The following is an 18,868-nucleotide window of genomic DNA, read 5'->3' on the forward strand; positions in this document are numbered from 1 at the left end:
AGTGGAATATTATTCAGCCTTAAAAAGGAAGGAGAGTCTGACACATGCTATAACATGAATGAACCTTGAGGACATTATGCTAAGTGAAATAAGCCAGTCACAAGAAGACAAATTCTGTATGATCCCATTTATATGAAGTACTTAGAGTAGCCATTTGATTATAGCCATCCTGGTGGACGTGAATTGCATTTCCACGATGGCTAATGATGCTGAGCATCTTTTATGTGCTTATTGACCAGCTATATGTCTGATTTGGAGAAATGCCCATTCAAGTTCTTTCCCAAAAACTGGGTTATTTATCTTTTTATTGTTGATTTTAAGAGTTCTTTATTTATTCTGGATACTAGACTCTTATCAGATACATGATTTGCAAATATTTTCTCCCATTCTGTGGGTTGTCTTTTCACTTTATTGATAATATCCTTTGAAGCACAAAAGTCTTAAATTTTGATGAAGTCCAATTTATCTATTTTTTCTTTGGTCACTTAACTGTTGCTTTGAAAAGAGGGATTCTGACCTGTATAGCCAAAGCTCACATTTTATAATGAAAACAAACAGCGGAGACCTTAGCATCTGGCCTTGAATTGACTCCATTGTGGACTAAAGAGTGATCTTTGGCGTGTTTTTCATCATGTTGGAGCCTCAGTTTCCTTGCCAGGCTGTTTTGCATATTAAATGAATTGAGATCACAAAGACACATGGTTAACATCGACCTTCCATTCCTTTTCCCAAAGCATGATGCTCCCCCACTTAAAGACTTTAAGGGGAGATACAGTTTAATCTCACAGCATGCTGGCCGTATCCACATTATTGCTGAGATTTCTTATCTAGAGAGGTTTAGCACATCCTGAACAGTGGGCCCAGTACGCCAAGGCCTTCTCTGCTTGGACTTGCAGGAAGAACCACCAGAGGGCCATCGAATCCTTGCAGGCCAGCCTGGAGGCGGAGGCCAAGGGCCGGGCAGAGGCACTTCGGCTCAAGAAGAAGATGGAGACAGACCTGAATGAGATGGAAATCCAGCTGGACCACGCCAACAAGAACAACAGCGAACTTGTGAAGACGCTGAAAAGGCTGCAACAGCAAATCAAGGTAGCAATCTGGAAGCAGGAAGAACTAATCACAAAGCCAGCCATCCCCGAGCCTGCAGGCTCACTGGGAGCTAATGACATGCCTGTCCAGCCAGGATAAAGGCACGAGAGCGAGAACGTGGGGTGGCTGGCAGTCTAGGGAGCAGGAGACTTGGGGACTGTATAAATGAGAGACCCCAACTACCAAGATCCGTATCCTGGACCACTGGAAAGAGGGAAGGAGGGAGTCAGGAATTTGGGCCTGTCTTGCTTTTTAAAATCATTTTTGACTTATTAGAAATGATTACAGACACAGAAAAATAAAGAACATAACAAACACCCATATACCGACCACTCATCTCAAAGAGTTGAAGGTCTGCTTTATCACTTGCTGTCATCAGCCTGGTCTGTAGCACATGCATAGCTGGACCCACGCATTCAACATGTGTTTACTGGAGCCCTGCCCTGGCCAGGCACTGTTTTAGGTGCTAGGGGTACAAGAATGGATAAAACAAACAAACTTCCCTGCAGACAAATAATAAGCAACAAATAAATAAAACTGTAGTATTAAAAATGGTGAGAGGGCTTCCCTGGTGGTGCAGTGGTTGAGAGTCTGCCTGCCGATGCAGGGGACACGGGTTCGTGCCCCAGTCCGGGAAGATCCCACATGCCGCGGAGCAGCTAGGCCCGTGAGCCATGGCCGCTAAGCCTGCATGTCCAGAGCCTGTGCTCTGCAATGGGAGAGGCCACAACAGTGAGAGGCCCGCGTACAGCAAAAAAAAAAAATTGTGAGAAGTGCTATGGAGAAAGACAGGAGAAGGGAGACGGGAATTAGCCAGGGCAGGGTATAATTGTCAAAGGTCACTGAGGAAGGCCTCCTTGAGAAGACCCTGCTGGAAACACCAGGTCCTCATCATCAGGAAATCCTTGACCTCATGCTGACCAGGCTGGACAGATCCTCCAGATACCTGGGCCCTGCATCAACCAGACCCTGAACTCCCCAGGGCAGGGCTGCACTTTGCACTCTCTTCCCCTGTGGCCTGCACCTCCCCACCTTCACCCCAGCTCCCCGCTGAGCCTGGTCCAGGAAGGTCATAGCACCCTCAGGCCTGGGCAACCCCTGGCCGTGGGAGAAGGGCTCAGGCCAGGCTCTCTCGTCCGCCAGGACCTGCAGATCCAGATGGACGAAGATGCCCGGCAGCACGAGGAGCTGCGGGAACAGTACAACCTGCAGGAACGGCGCCTGAGCCTGCTGCAGACTGAGATGGACGAGGTGCGCTCGGCCCTGGAGGGCAGCGAGCGCTCCCGCAAGCTGCTGGAGCAGGAGGTGGTGGAGGTCACCGAGCGGCACAACGAGCTCAACGTCCAGGTGGGGGCAGCTACCGGCCACGTGGACTCCCACTCGGGGTGCTGGGGTGAGGCCAGGGCGGCGCCCAAACCTCATGGGCTCCCCTCAAAGGCCCACTCGGCAGATCCTCAGAATGCACCTGCAGAGCTTTCTTTCTGTTGTGGTTAGAAAACAAACCAAAAAACCCATAACATAAAACGTACCATCTTAACCATTTTTCAGTGCAGAGCTTTTCAAGACAGACTCCCACGACTCCCCCCTGGAGATTCTGATCCAGTGAGTCTGTAGTGGGACCCACGGGAATTTAACTTTTAGAAACTCCTCATGAAATTCTGATGATTTAGCCAATTTTAAGGACAACCGTTACCACCCCCCATCCCCCCACCCCGCCCAGTGTACTGAAGATAGAACTTCAGAACTGGAAGGGATCTAGAATATTCCAAAGTCCGACATTCGTGGTACACATGAAAAACTGTGGCTGAGAGTTGAGCGGCTCACCCATGGTCAACACCAGGGACCCCAGTGGTGATGCAGGTGCTTCCTGCCGCTCACAATGCAGTCCTTTACCAGCACGGCTTCATCCTTACTCACCATCTCATGCGAATTCACCAAAAGAAAAAAATGTACATGGGACATATAGGGATTACAACCCCATTTTAGAGATAAAAAGACCAATCCCAGGGGTAAAAAGGAGACACATAGGCAGAAGCACTAGGGCTTGAACCTCGTCTTCCCAGCTCCAAGTTCAGGATTGTACTAGAGATACCACCCACCCCAGGCCTAAATGATGTTCTTCCCAGGCTCCGTGTGATGCAAATTCTAATCTAAAACTCAGAGAAGAATGCAGGATAGAGACCGTCACCCCAAGCAGGGGGCCCAGGGCCATTTCTTGTTGGGGGTCTGGGAGAGGGTGGCTTTTCCTGGACACAGGAAGGGCTGTGCAGACTCTGGGCTCATGGCAATGTCTTCGTTTCCTCCTCCAGAACCAAAGCCTCCTTGTGGTCAAGCGTAAGCTGGAGTCTGATGTCCAGCGCATCTCCAACGAGCATGAGGAGCTCATCAGTGAGTTCCGCTCGGTCGATGAGAGGGCCAAGAAAGCCATGACAGACGTAAGTGCGTGCACGGCCTGCTGCAGCCGGGAGGGGCCTGGGCACCCTACCCCCACCCCAGCCAAGGCCCCTGCCGGCGACCAGGCCACCCTAGGCAGGGAAGGCCGCCTCCTTTGGTTTCTGAAAAGCCAAGAGATTAGAGCATGAGGCCTGGGGACACAGACCAAAGGAGCCATTGAAGTGGGCTCATCTGGGCAGGTATTTTGGCAAGGAAAGGAGCCTTGAACCAGCCTTAAGGGGAGGGTTAGTGAAAGGAAGATGGGTGCCGTGCCCAGGGGTTCAGAGCTGGAGGTCAGCAAGGGAGGCCTTCAAGTGTTTTCACCCTAGTATCCCTTTGGGTGCTCAGTGGTGGATGCTACGTGCCCCACTTTAAAGATGAGGAAATACAGATTTTATCGTCAAGCTCCTTAGGCTTGACTGAAATGCCAGGAGCTCAGGAACATTGTTGGTCTTATTTGGTGCTGTGTTCTGAGATCATAGACTGGTACCCGGCACGCTGTAAGCCCTCCATGAATATTTTACACAAGAACAAGTGGGTTAAATGACTGGGGCTGGGTGCAGACCTTGGACTTTCTACTCAGACCTGTGTTTTTCTCGCTCTCTGTGCTGTGCCCCTCAGGGAGGAGACAGCAGAGTCTGGCTGGAGAGCGCCGGCTGGCGGGTCCATGGGATTGGGCAGCCTGGGTCTGAGCACAGGCGCCTGCCTCCTCCCGTCACTCGGAGGGATGTGGGAGCATGGGGCACCCCCTCTACCACACCCCAGCAGCATGTCAGCCAGGGTCCTCTTGTCCACCGCTTGGTGTCCCAGAGGCTGGGAGACAAGGTCCCTCGTCTCTCAAAGGCACTAGGAGCCTGGATGGGAGCCCAGCTCCAGCTCCAGTGCTTCCACCCGTCCCCCCACCCCAGGCTGCCCGCATGGCCGAGGAACTCCGGCAAGAGCAGGACCACTGCATGCACCTGGAGAAAATCAAGAAGAACTACGAGGTCACCGTCAAGGACTTGCAGGCCAAGATGGAGGAGGCTGAGCAGCTGGCTCTCAAGGGAGGGAAACGCACAATCATGAAGCTGGAAGCCAGGGTGAGGGCGGCACTGAACCAGAGGGAAAAAGGAGATGGGAAGGGGGTCTTTTCCCCCCAAAAGTGCCAAGCATCTGATGAGGAGCTGGGCCTCTAATCTATTTCTACAACGGTCTCCTCTCCTCCTCCTCTCCCTGTCACCTTCCCCACAGAGTGTCCTTAGCCCCCAAGCAGAGTGGTTCCCCACATTCTTCCTCTGTCTCTGTTCCCAGTCTCTGTTTCTGACATTATTCCTCTCTTATTACTTACTTAAAACGAGCCTCCGTCTTCACCTCATGGAATGTCAGAGCTGGAAGGGCCCAGGGGGTCGGTCACCTTGTCCCACCCCTGCCTCCCCCATTTTCCAGAGGAGGAAACTTGAGGCTCAAGGCATCTGACCACCTGCTGGTGAAAGGCTGAGCCCACCCAACCCTCCTGGGCAGGGCTCTCCTCTGGGCAGGAAGTGGACACTGCAACACCCCTGCCCAAGGCCACTGAGCTCTGAAGTTCAAAAACCTGCGTTCCCCCAGCCACATTCCTCTCCTCCTCCCCCAGATCAAAGAACTGGAGACGGAGCTGGACGGGGAGCAGAAACAGCACGTGGAAACAGTCAAGACGCTGCGGAAGAATGAGCGGCGCCTCAAAGAGCTGGTCTTCCAGACGGAGGAGGACCACAAGACCAACCAGCGCATGCAGGAGCTGGTGGAGAAGCTGCAGAACAAGCTGAAGGTCTACAAGCGGCAGATTGAGGAGGCGGTGGGTGCCCACCACGTGGCCCCAATTCTCCCCCCTTCCCAGCCCAGGTTTCCAGCCTTGGTTAGAATGAACCACAGGAGAGGACTCAAGTCTTGGCCAAAAGATGGCTTCCTGTCCACAGCACTTCATCCTCGCTGTCACATGGGGAGTGGACTAGACATGACACACTGGAGATAAGAACGTGTAAAAAATGAAAATATCCCGAGAACACCCGTGCTAACTAAAACACCTACTTCGGTGGGATCTAAAGCCAGGGAAGGTCTCGGGTGCCTCCGTCCTGCTTCCACTGCCCCTTGTGGCCTCTCCCTCCTGGTCACAAGGTTAAACACCAGGACCTTCCCTTTTTTGATCCCCTTGACACAAGGCAGGAAGGCTGATACTCTTAATCTATTTCACAGGTGAGGAAACAGCCCAGAGTAGGGTACTTATTTCAGTCAAAGTCACATGGTTAGCAAATGGCAGCTTCAAGTCTCAACCCTAGACCGCACGCCCACCTGCCGCCACCATCATCCCCCACCCAGGATGTAGATATTTGACTCTGCTGTCATTTGCTGCCAGTTCTGGGACCACCACGTTGACCCCATCATCCACCCACGCACCTAACACTGTTCCCAAAAGGCTCAATAAAGGCCAGGTTTACAGGAAATACGGTTCTAACCAAAATGACACTATTACTCTCTTGGGAAGATGAGGGGGTGGGAAATGTGTGACAGGGGCTCAAGAAAGCACCAAATCCACATCTTCCATGGTGGGGTACCAATAGCTAATGCCTAAAACCACACATTATAGAAGCCGCAACAGAGCACATTTTATTTAGAAATATGGACGTCAAAGCCAAAAACAATCAGCTAAAAGCGTTGAAGGTAGGTGTCCGTGGTGACCTGGAGGATGCCCCGACCCAGGACTGCTGTGTTTCCTAATAAGCCTTACAGAAAGACTGGACTCTTTAAGATGTCCATGTAGAACTGAAAACAATGCACGTTTAGCCAGAACAAGCCAGGTTTATGCCCCATTTTCCACTGTGCCTTTGTCACAGGAGGAGCAGGCCAACCAGACCTTGGCTCGCTATAGGAAGACGGTACATGAGCTGGATGACGCCGAGGAGCGGGCCGGCATGGCGGAGACCGCCCTGAACAAGCTGCGCACCAGACACCGCGTGGCTGGCAAAGGCATCACCTCTGTGGAGATCATCCAGGTGTCCAAGACAGGCACCTCCAAAACCCTTTCTGAGGAGTGAGGTGCCACGTGTCCCAGCTCACAGCCGGTAGGTGTGGACTCTATGCTCCAAGTTCACCTCCCCTGCTCTTGCTTTGCTCTTTCCAACTTCTCTGCTTCCTGTCTGCCATGCCCCGACCTTATGCAATGGGGATCCCAAAGCCTCCCCTGTCCCTTCAGCCGCAACACTCCCTCAGCACTCTCAGGTGTGATGCCGTCCACTTGTGTCACAGGTGCTGGTGGTCGTGATGCTCCCCCCATCTGAGTGGAAGCTCTTGGGAGGCAGGTTCCGCGTCTGCTGCCCCTTCACACTAGGCCTGGCAGATAGGTGCTCAGTACATGCTTGTTTTCACTGGAGAACTGTAGGGACATTTGCAAGCTTATAGGTGGTGTGCATTCATCTTTCATATCCCCCACAGTATCATCCCTGAGGATTTCATCAATGCTGGCTGAATTTAGGTTTCTAACATCAAGGAAATCATCATCATCACAGCTACCATTTCTTGAGCACTGAGCGCCAGTGGGATTTTAGGGGAAATTTTTTTAATAGTCTTTTATTATTTTCCTTAATCCAGAACCAATTGAGAAGAAATACAGGAGACAAACACATAAAAGTCACAATGCTAGTTTTATTATGATACAATTCTAGATTGAGAATTCATGGGTGTCTACCATGAGCATCCTTGTACTTCACCCCAGAATTAAAAGTACCTGCAGAACTGAACAACCACAGCCCTGCTCCCTGGGGAGCAGCCCCTACTCCAAGGGCAGGAACGACCAGAGCTCATCGACCCTGCAGGTAGATCCAAAAGGAGACCAGATGGGGTTCATCCCCGCCTTCCTGGTTCCTTCTTCCAAGTACAGGATAAACCACTCCTCTTCCCATGAGAGGAGCAAGGGAAAGGTGAGAAGCAAAGAACATTATTCTAGAGCAGTGGTTCCCAAAATGTGGTCCTTTGGACCAGCAGCCACCTCAGCATCACCTGGGAAGTTGTTCCAGACCTACTGAAGCAGAAGCTCTGGGGGTGGGCCCTGCATTTGAGGTTTAACCAGCCCTCCAGGTGATTCTGACATATGGGCAAGTTTGAGAACCAGTGCTGTAGCAGAAATCTCCCCTTACAGAAACAGGAGCCAGGGAATGCAGGTTTCTTCTACTTTCACAAGAGCCAGACATGTGGTAAATGTTTTTCACTCTAATTTATACCGTTGAGGTAGGCATAAATATCTGCGTTTGCCAGGTGAGGAAAATGAGCTCAGGGAAGTTCAGTGACGCCCATGGTCACGCAAGCCCTGTGTTATGGAAAGGCAGGCTGTCCTTTATTTTAATTGCTGTGGAGATTGATAAGGTTACCGTCTGATTAGGATGAACCGGGACAACTCATGATCAAGGACTTGGTTTAGGTTGGGAGGGGCAGGGGTTTGGAGTCTCAGTGCCACATGCTGATGTTCAACCTCCACGGATTCTGGGAATTTTTTTCTGGCCTCATGTTTGAGCATCTGGTTGAGTCAGCCCTTGGTGAGGGTAAGGTCCCCCACTCACAGCTCTCTATCTCTCAGGACCGGGTCAGTTTGGGTTTTAGCCAGAAGTGATAACCCCATTGACCTTTGAATTCAAGCTGAGACTTTTCTCACCATTTGCTTAGGGAGGGAGCAAAAAATAGGACACAGAATCTTCTTTTTAATTCTCTAATTCTTAAATAATGGTTAGCTCAGGAAGTTAAGGAAACCAGAGGCTTGCCTCTGGATGAGTCCTACAATTAACATGTAACCCCCTCCCTTCAGGGCAAAACCCTCAAAGGGGTCCCTTCTTTTGAGCTCCCCCCTTGGTGGGGGTTACTCCTGAGGCCTCCTGCACCACCCAGCTCCTTCTGCCTGCTAAGTCTTAGCCTCCAGGATTAGGCACCTTGTAAAGCAGATCCCCTGCCCCAGCTTGGTGACTGTTTATTCCTGGGGTCTGCTGGCCCTGGTCCAACTGCTCTGTCTTCGTGTCATTGGGTTACAGTCCTGCCAACAGTGCCCAGAGGCAGAGCCCCTGGGGTCTGCTCTCTGTGTCCTGGTCCATCCTCACTCTTTTACCCCATTCTCCCCTTATCAGTCACAGATATGCCATTGTGGCCATGAGATATTGCAAGCAAACGAGTACATGGGTTAGCACTAAGCCAAAATCCCACAGGAATTTAGTTTTCCAAAGTGGCATTATCTTCAATCACAAATACTGACCAAGCCCTGAATATGGACTAGGCCTGTACTCTGGGATACAGAGATGAATAAGAAACGACATCCCGCCTCGTGGAGCTCAGAATCCAGTGGAGAGGCAGACACACACAGCAATCACCACAAGGCTGTGAGCGACTGTTCTGCAGTGTTTGCTTCTCACAGGAGGGGATTCCAGGGGAGGAACGACTGGTTCGACCTGAGGTGGCTAGGGAGCAGCTCCATGGAGGACATGACCCGCATGAGAGTCTAGAGCAGCACCACTCAGTGGGTGGTCCCCACTGCAGAAACTGAGAGGAAGCGTTTAGAAATTTCGAGAGCAATTGGATGCTGCCATGACGTCCAAGTGCATGGTCAGTGTATTTCATAAAAGTATTCATCTCAGATAGTAATTAAAATAAACAAAAATGAAAAGTAAAAATAACAGAATCGAAATTAAAAAGAATAAATAAAATGGATCCCTCACCAGGTATAGAGGGAAAGAAGGGAATTCCAGATAGAAGGCCCAACACATGCAAAAGTGCAGAGGTGGGATGCGCACAAGGGTACAGCATGACTGGAGAAGAGGGGCTCAGGATGAGGTCAGAGTGCTGGACAGGGTGGGAGACAAAGCTGGTGGGACAGGTGTGGGGGGTGGGTGTGAAGGGCCCTGCTGGGAGCAAGTGTTCCATAATCTCCATAAGGAAATCTTGCTAATTTTTAAAATCCATTTGTGGGATGTGAGGAGTAGTAGCTTTTCTTTCTTGGGAAGACACATCAAGTTGGCAAAAGAAGCCTCTTGGCCCCTCATGAGACATTGCAGACAAGTGCATGGTGAGCATTGCATCCCAGGGCATCGCACTCTGGCCCTCTCAATGGCCCGACTAGAGTTCAGACCTACCTGGGCACGCCAGGCCCAAAGAAGGCCTAAACCCTCACAACCTAGCAGAGAATGAGCCAGGTATGACCCAGTGGTGTCCATTACAAGGAAGGAAACCTGTGCAGAAGCAGCCCAGGAACCTGAGGGCACTGTCTTTCTAGCAAGAAGGGGTCAAAGATGTCAGAATTCCCAGCTCTGGCCCACAAGGGTCTTCTCACCCTCTCTCTCTTTTTTCTTCCAGGGTGACACAGATCACAACAGCAGACCACTGAGAGGAAAAATATATGAAAATGGAAAACTGGGTCTATCCTGAGAATGTTTACTATGCAAAGGAAAGTGCAAGCCAGAAAGAGATAGGTGCAAAAGAATAAAGATAGCTGTGGGGGAGATGGGCTTGGGGATGTAAATACCCAGCCATTAGAGGAATTTAAATTAGCGCGGCTTCTCCGAGATGGCATCAACCTGTCAAGCACTTGGATAACAGTAAGAGTGGGTCTGATTTAGTTGAGATTCTACATGTTCATGTCAAGGACGGAATATGTAATGTCTGTGGGACTTGGCTGTTCTCTAGAAGTAATTCCTCGTGTGGGCAATTTTAATACCTTGTCCCCATGCATCTTAAATAAAAGAAACTTGAAAAATAGACCGAGATTGTTTTTAAGTGAAGAATTTTTTCTGTGACTTCCTAATCCAAAGGCAATTTTTATAGTATATCAGAGTTCTGTTGTGTCCGTGACCTCATTCACAGGCTTGCGTCTATTGGAAACCATGAAACCTATGTAGTCATGGTGAGGTTCTTTGCAAATTGTGAAAGGGTGTATCATATCAGAGATATGAAGAGAGATATCATATCAGAGATATGAAGACAAACTAGGTTTCGTAAAGCTGAGATAGTTACAGGACCCCCTAAAAGGATGTTAAGATCCATCCAGGCTAACGACCCAAAGGCCCCCCATGCCACGCCTCAGCATCTCCCTGGATGCTCAGACACAGGTAGGCCAGCTCTGTGAGGGCAGGCAAAGTGTATCTTGTGTGTTTTATTCACTGCTGTTTCTCAGCAATAAGATAGCGCCCAGCCTGAAGGGAGAACACGGTAAATACTTTTGGAGTGAATGCCTCCCAAGGCAGTGCTTCCTGACATTGCACAGAGAGCTTCCTTAAATCAGGCTGAGCCCTGCCCCCTGGTGGAATCCACTTGTCAACCTTGGTTTTGACACCCAGGACCCTACAGAACCACCTGAATGGAAGGCAGGTCTCACAGTCCCTCCAAGTTGCTCTTCCCTTCCTGGGTCCTTCCATCTTCCCAAGTGTGACAGGATTTCTTTGTCACCTTCTGACAATCCTCAACCCTGTTTCTCTCCTCACTGTCCTAGTCTTTGGGGTGCAGGGGCAGAGGGAGCAGCCCTCAGAACGCCCCTCCTGCCCAGCTTCATGGAAATGGGGTCTTCCCTTTGAGTTTCAGCACCCTGACCTCTCCAATGCACTGGCAGACAGAAATCATTGTTCAGGCTGGTAGAAGAAGGGATATTAATATGCTGGTGGTGGATCCCTCTCCGTCTTCACACAGGCCCACATCACCCCCATGATGGTTCTAATCTTCGCACTCTCTAGGCACCTCGGAGGGAACGGGGTTTGCGTCCTTCTGTGCAAATGCACCAAATGTGAAGACGCTGCCCGGTGGTGGGGTCTCCAACTGCTGTATGTGAATTTCCTGGGAGACACCAAATCACACAATCTTAGAATTATATTAGAATTTTAGGGCTCAAAGGGACATTTGGAGAGTGTCTAGTCCAACTTTCAGCCAGTTTGGGATTCCCTTCCACAGCATCCCTGAAAAAAATGGTAATCCAACTTGAACTCTTCCACTGAAAAAAAGGCAGCTCATTGCAGTTTTGGCTGACAATCATGGTTCAAAAGTCCCACCCAGTATTGAGTCGAAATACGTCTCCTCTATTTTGCCCTTACTTCAATCTAGTCTTCACCTCAGTAATTACATAAAATAAGTCTAATTCTTTTGCTCTGAAGTCAGATATGGGTTCCACTTTCCCAGCAGTGTGACCTTGGGCAACTTAACCTATCTTATCTCCTGTTTCCTCAACTATTAAATGAGGAATAATAAGAGCATCTGCCTCGTAGGAATGTGAAGTTTAAACAAGATAACTTGGCACGGAGCCCATTATGCGTGGCACTGAGACACTCGCCAAGTTTCTTCTAGCATTCTGTAGGACTCCGACACTTGACCTCCTGGGGGAGGCTCTGCTGGGCTGTCAGTCTAGTAGCTGATGGCAGCGAGCCTCTTCCTGGAGAGATGCCAGGAGCATTCCATGAGGTTGAAAGACCTCATCATTGTTTCCTGGAGGACAGTCCACTTTTGGTCCCCCCACACTCAGAGAATTTCAGAGCAGCTCCTGACTTTGCCAGGGAGGGTGGGGGCCCAGAAGTAGACAGGCTCAGTGACTTGCCCAAGACCATTCAGTTAATGCAGAGACAGAAATAATTCTTTGTGGCAGGAGATGAGGTGAGGTTTCTGACCCAGTGTTTATAAGAAAACGGACTTCACCTCGCCACATATGCTGTTTTTTGCCTAAGGACATGAAATTTCAGAATGGCTTAAAGGCCTAAAAGGGTATAATCTATATGGCCTTACAAAATAATAATATATAATTGGCATCCACGATGATTGAAATCAGGGCACTGGCACCATGTTCTGTAAAGTAAATGGAGCAAAGACTATTTAGATGGTTTTGCTAAATGTTTGGGGATAGCTTTCAAGGCTGCTAAATTTTGTATCACTGATTGTATTAAGTATATTTTCTTATTTTCTATATTCTTGAAGGTCTGGCATCTGAGGAGACACTGCCTCTCCCAGGGCTGCCAATTCTTAGGGATAGCAAACAGCTCTCATACACAGACTAACCAATCTGGAGCCCAAACTCTGAACCACCTCCTCTATCCAGTTCTTATACTCTGGGAGGCAATATTCCCCTGCCCTAATTATCCCAGGACCAGGTAGCAGACGAGGGACTGCCCCTCTGTCCCACAGCCTGCTGAAATTAGCCAATCCTAACCCTGCTCACCCTGCATCGCCCATTCCTTCCCATGGAAACTACAATGAAAGCTCGTGCCCATGCTTTCCCCCTTGCTCCTTCTACTCCTGACCAACGCTGGTGCTTCCCCACATGGCCCTGAGTGGCATGTCATGCCATGCTTCCTACTTCTAGGTCTATGAGTGTATAAACTTCTTCCTTCATGACAATCATTTCTATGTCTGTGTATCTTCCCACACCTGATTAAAGCAAACCCCAGGTACATTTTAAGGTACATACACCAATTATCTTCCTCCTCCTTTCACATGTGAACCAGTACTGGGTCCTTGTAAGGAACCCAGCAGGTTCTGGGTCATCCCCATGGAGCACAACTTTGGGTGTTTCCAGAAATCACAAAGACCCCGGGCCCTTCCACCCACAAGCTACCAGGAACTGAGGCTAGAGATCTGTTGTGAAAAGGCCAACCCTGAGTTATGGTAAAACCACAAGACTGGAAGGGAACTTGCTGGCTATAAGGGACTGTTATAAGGGACTGTTCTCTCCTCTGAACCCTGAACCCTGGCTTAGGCTAATGAAAAGTGTATCCTGAGACTTTGGAGCAGTGATTCCGTAACACTTTTTTCTACAGACATTTAAAAAACCAACTTTTAAATAAAGACAGCAAAACAGTAACCAGATATTTCGACCAAGGGGGAACCTGTATTATGAAAATTAGGTTTGGCAATTAGAAAGGTTACTGTGGGGGTAGGTACAGGATGCAACAGGAGAGTCCTGGAAGGTAGAGGAAATCGTGTCTTTGCTGGTGCCTAAGGATGCGTAGTAGGCATAAAGGGGAGTGAGAGCCTGGGGGAGTGGAAGGTAGGAGTGGGGAGAACCCGCTGAGAGTGTGCTTGGTGGCAGGTAGTGGCACATGAGCCAACAGTGGTGCGAGCAATAGTGACATCTAATGATCTTTCACACCAAGCCCTGCAGTCACAGGTTCCAGAATTAGTGCAATGTGAAGGACCCTGGTCTCTACCTTTCCACACTGCTCTACCCTTCCGTCTGTCAAGACAGTTGCCACAACTGGTTAACTTCCCTCCAACTATGAAATTGCTCAACTTTTGCCAACATCTTCATTTGGGAGTATGATATGAGAAGCAGCCACAAATATATATGTGATAAGCACACAAAATCAGAGGCACGCTATATGCTACAATAGAAATATAGCCATCCCAGGTTAATCCATTCCCCAAAACAATTCTAAGATCAAAGGAGTCTATATCACGCTATTTTAAGTGAGAAAATAAGAATGCATTCACCATCTGTCCAAAAATTCCAACCGATTTCTCTAAATATCACTAAAACCCTCCTGAACACCTATAAAACAATTCTCCAAACATTTCTGCATAATATAAACATTTTAAACACTAATTACCTATTTATTTAACACTTAATGAACTCCATAGTGATTACACTTGTGAGCAGTACATGATGACATGCCCTATACTATATTTGATGAGAATTAAATATTCCCTTTAACCTACAACAGACATGTACCACAAAGCAAACAATGTAATAATGTGTAAAAGACATATCATTAATGCAACAGGGTTTAGCAAAATAAAAATAACAGGATAATTTTTTTAAAATGGTTACTTACCAAATCATTCTGGTAATGGAGGACTAGGGTGACAGACAACTCTCTCACTAACGATAATTAAACAAGTGGACAAAATACACAAAACATCTACTCAAAATTAAAAGAGAACTAATAAGGTAGTAATTACCAGGTCAATATCCAAGAGAAACACCAGAGAGTGAGTTCAGCATTTTAGGACTGCTTTACCCAGAGGGCTATTTGCTAATTCCAGTACAAGTGGTTGAGAGTCTGAGCAGTACTTTTGACAGCCTATCATGACCACAAAGACAAAAGTCAGAGTCCAGGGCCCTCCAAGGATGAGGGTCCTGGTAAACGTCTGTTGTATTACTTAGAGTTCTCCAGAGAAATGGAACCAACAGGAGAGAGAGAGAGAGACAGAGAGAGAGAGAGAGACACACAGACAGACAGAGAGAAAGATAGATATAGAGTCAGAAAGATATATATGTAGATAGATGTAAAGAGATTTATCATAAGGAACTGACTCACATGATTATGAAGGCCAGCAAGTAAAAAATCTGCAGAGTCAATGTCCTGGTTCAAGGCGGAAGGCCAGAAGCTGCTGTAGAACCAGAAAGATCCAATGTTCCAGTTCAATTCCTCCTGTCACGCAGGAGGAATTATCTTTTACTTGCGGGAGGTCAGCCTTTTGTTCTATTCAGGTCTTCAACTGATTGGGTGAGCAACATCCACATTATGGAGGGCAATCTGTTTTCAGTCTACCAATTTAAATGTCAATCTCATCCAAAAAACTCCCTCACAGAAACATCCAGAATAATGTTTGACCAAATATCTGGGCATCTTAGGGCTCAGTCAAGTTGACAAATAAAATTAACCACCACACCTGTGTTTTGGGTTGGGATTCGAGGAATAAGGGTGAATTAGAAGATGAACATTCTTCCCAAGGACTGGAGCCCAGCTTTGAGTCATCTGGGTGGTCCAGAAAATCTCAAATCCTAAAATTAGATAAAGGTGATTCCAGACTGTTGACATCTTTGGGTACATGGCAAGATGAAAATGAAAACCTTATCTGGGCAAAGATAAAATCATTTTAGGTCTCAAATTATTCCTACACAATTTTAAAAATAAAATGTTAGACACAACATTGGTAACCAAGCATACGAGAGGACAAGAACCAGTCAAAACAACATGTTAGTAATAGCAACAATCCCACAGGAACTTCAGAAAATGGCAAACACATGATACTTACTACAGAATTAAAATGCATGACAAGAATAGCATATAACTATGGAGAAGGATAACAAAGGAGCTAAGGTATTCTAAGATCCTTGCATTATCCAGGAAGAGAAAGACTAATCATTGGTTGCTGGTAAACATTTAGCAACCAGCTCTCTGTAGGATAAAAGCCATGATCTGAAGCCTTTGTTACTTTCTATGGTATAAATGCTCTACCATGGCTGATGTCAAGCCACCAAGAGGTTACTGAACATGGAGTTGGGAGGAGATGGGCATTCTTGGCTCTCCTGAGCCAGTCTGAGCTGGCTCCAGCACAGCTCTGAATTAGTCCTTGAAAATGGAATATAAAAAATAATCAATCCGGGCTTCCCTGGTGGCGCAGTGGTTGAGAGTCCGCCTGCCGATGCAGGGGACACGGGTTTGTGCCCCAGTCCAGGAAGATCTCACATGCTGTGGAGCGGCTGGGCCCGTGAGCCATGGCCGCTGAGCCTGCGCGTCCGGAGCCTGTGCTCTGCAGCGGGAGAGGCCACAACAGTGAGAGGCCCGCGTATCGCAAAAAAAAAAAAAAAAAAAAAAGACTCCAAGCTTCTAATGCAGGGGACGCACGTTCAATCCCTGGTCAGGGAACTAAGATCCCATATGATGCACGGCGCGGCCAAAAAATAAAATTAAAAAATAAAAAATCAATCCAAAAGAAGGCAAGAAAGAAGAGAAACAGAATAGGACAAAAATAAAGTAAATGATAAGATGGTAGGGTTCAACTCCAATATATCAGTAATTACTTTAAATGTAAATGGACTGGATGTTTCAAGTTAAAAGATAAACATGCTATAAAAATAAAATGCAACTATATGTTGTTTATGAGCAGCTCATCTAATAACATAAGGTAATAGAAAAGTTTAAAGTAAAAAGAGAGAAAAAGATATACCGGGCAAACACTAACCAAAAGAAAGCTGGGGTTGCTATATTAATATCAGAGAAGCAAACGTTAAGACAAAAAGCACTATCAGAAAGGAACATTTCATAATGGTAAAACATTCACTTTATCAAAAAACCTAACGTATTATATAAAATAGAGGCACCTATAATATAGCCTCAAAATACATAAAGGAAAAAAATGACAGAGATAGACAAATCTACAATCATTTGGGATGTATTAACACACCTTTCTTAGCAACTGAAAGAATAAACAAGCAAAACCAAATCAGTAGTTCAGCTAGAAATTATGCAGTTAAGGCAGAAATCTTTCACAAAAATATAACTTAAAACTTCCATGTTGTGCTTCCCTGGTGGTGCAGTGGTTAAGAATCCAACTGCCAATGCAGGGGACACAGGTTCAAGCCCTGGTCCTGGAAGATCCCACATGCCGCGGAGCAACTAAGCCCATGTGCCACAACTACTTCTACAAGTTTCTGTCAAATGAGGTAATGATAGAGCCTTATGAGCCCGCGAGCCACAACTACTGAGCCTGTGTGCTGCAACTACTGAAGCCCGCGTGCCTAGAGGCTGTGCTCCGCAACAAGAGAAGCTACCACAATGAGAAGCCCACGCACCGCAACGAAGGGTAGCCCCTGCTCGCCGCAACTAGAGAAAGCCCGTGTGCCACAACGAAGACCCAGCGCAGCCAAAAATAAATAAATTTATTAAAAAAAAAAAAACTCCCATGTTTAGAAATTTTAAAATGCTAATTCTACACAAACGCCTCCAGAAAACTGAAGAGAAAGGAATACTTCTGAACGCATTTTACAAGGCCAGAATTACTCGGATACCAAAACTAGAAATTACAAGAAAAGTAAATTACAAAACAATACCCCATAAGCAAAGATTTTAAATTATATTTTAAATTGTCAAATTCTTAACAAAATTTTAACAACCGAATAGAATATTGTATAAAAAGAATAATACATCAAGACCAAGTAGGACTTTTCCCAACAATGCAAGTTTAGTTTAACACCCTGAAATCAATCAGTGTAAAAACTATAAAACTTATAGAAAAATACAGGAAAAAAAATCTATATAACCTTGAATTAAGCAAAAATTTCTTAAACAGGACACTTGATAAATGGACTTCCTCAAAATTAAGATCTTCTGCTCTTTGAAAGACATTAAGAGAATGAACCAAGAGAAGCCACAGACTGGGGAAAAAACAATTGGGAAATAATAAATTATGACAATCAATTTGGTACAGTATTCTCAAACAGTAATTGCCACAATTTATTGGCTGCTTTTAATGTGTCATCACGCACTCAAGTACTGTATATATGTCATCTATTTTAACCCGTAGAACCACCCTAAGAGGTGGGAACTATTATCCTCATTTGACAGAAACTTATAGAAGTTGATTGACTTGCCCAAAGTCATATATGTACTGTAGCTGGTAAGCTGCAGAGTAAGAATTTGAACCCAGTTCAATTTATTTCCAGTCAATGAACTCTCTTAAGCTGTCCATCATACTACCTTTTTATTAAAATAATAGAAGATTCCATAAAAACATGAAAAAATGTGTTAGAAACAAAATGTGTAAGAAGTGGCCCTGGCCTCCAGGAGATTTACAGGCTTGCAGACTACAGATTTCACTTATCAAATTTGGAAAACGATACTTCGTATTCATAAGTATGCTTATCTGCTTGTTCTTGTAAGTATGGTTATTAGTGATTGTATGCTATTTATATACCACCTGAGACTATCTTACGTCCCTAGACATCCCATAAACTGGTCCCATCCCTGCACTATGGAAATGAACTGGGTGAGCAGCCTAGAGTGGAAAAACCTGCATGCATTTTTCAATCCCTCTGCACTAATTGTATAAAATCCTTTCTATAGGAAACCTTCCCCCCTTGGGGCCACACCCAGCAATTGGGGCAATATCTAAATCATAAGGATTATTAAGTATTAACACAGAGTATGCATTTAGGTTTTTGTCCTTCTGTTAACTTATAGCTTTTATACGCATTGATTCAGTAACATTTCCAAGAGTCTTGTGGTGAATAGGTGGCAGGCCTTAACCCATGTAAGGGAAATGGAGGCAAATTGGCAGTAAGTGTTCACTGTCATTCAGCTGGTGGTACAAGCAAGAACCAATCTTCTTACTCTCCAAATCAACATTCCAGATACTAAATCAAAGGTCTCCTGAACAGAAGGAAATCCTTAGATGTTTGCAAACACATAACCTTTCCAACCTATGATTGGTTATGTTCCTGATGTGTCTATACAAACCCCCTTCCCATTCACAACTGGGGGTAACCAGTCGAAACCCCAGACTGTTTCATTTATTCATAGTTTCATTCAACAAACATTAACTAGGAACTTCCAGGTTCGAAGCACCATGCATTTCCTTGTATTTAAAATATGTGTGAACTGGT

At 46.6% G+C, this 18,868-nt stretch overlaps 1 protein-coding gene across 1 annotated transcript in view; it reads left to right on the forward strand.

The window, feature by feature from the left end:
• MYH16 (myosin heavy chain 16) overlaps positions 1-6,803 on the forward strand; it is a gene marked incomplete at its 5' end in the record, with an annotated part of 52,596 nt that extends 45,793 nt beyond the window's left edge. Inside the window, 6 exons of the mRNA XM_082856830.1 lie at positions 897-1,089; positions 2,233-2,436; positions 3,399-3,524; positions 4,431-4,601; positions 5,135-5,335; positions 6,372-6,803. Of these exons, the coding sequence (XP_082712956.1) occupies positions 897-1,089; positions 2,233-2,436; positions 3,399-3,524; positions 4,431-4,601; positions 5,135-5,335; positions 6,372-6,572 (1,096 nt within the window). The 3' untranslated portion in view covers positions 6,573-6,803. The remainder of the gene's footprint in view (positions 1-896; positions 1,090-2,232; positions 2,437-3,398; positions 3,525-4,430; positions 4,602-5,134; positions 5,336-6,371) is intronic.
• Positions 6,804-18,868: the final 12,065 nt, after the last annotated feature.

Source organism: Leucopleurus acutus, assembly GCF_964270905.1.
Source record: "Leucopleurus acutus genome assembly, chromosome: 16".
Classification (NCBI taxonomy): Eukaryota; Metazoa; Chordata; class Mammalia; order Artiodactyla; family Delphinidae; genus Leucopleurus; species Leucopleurus acutus.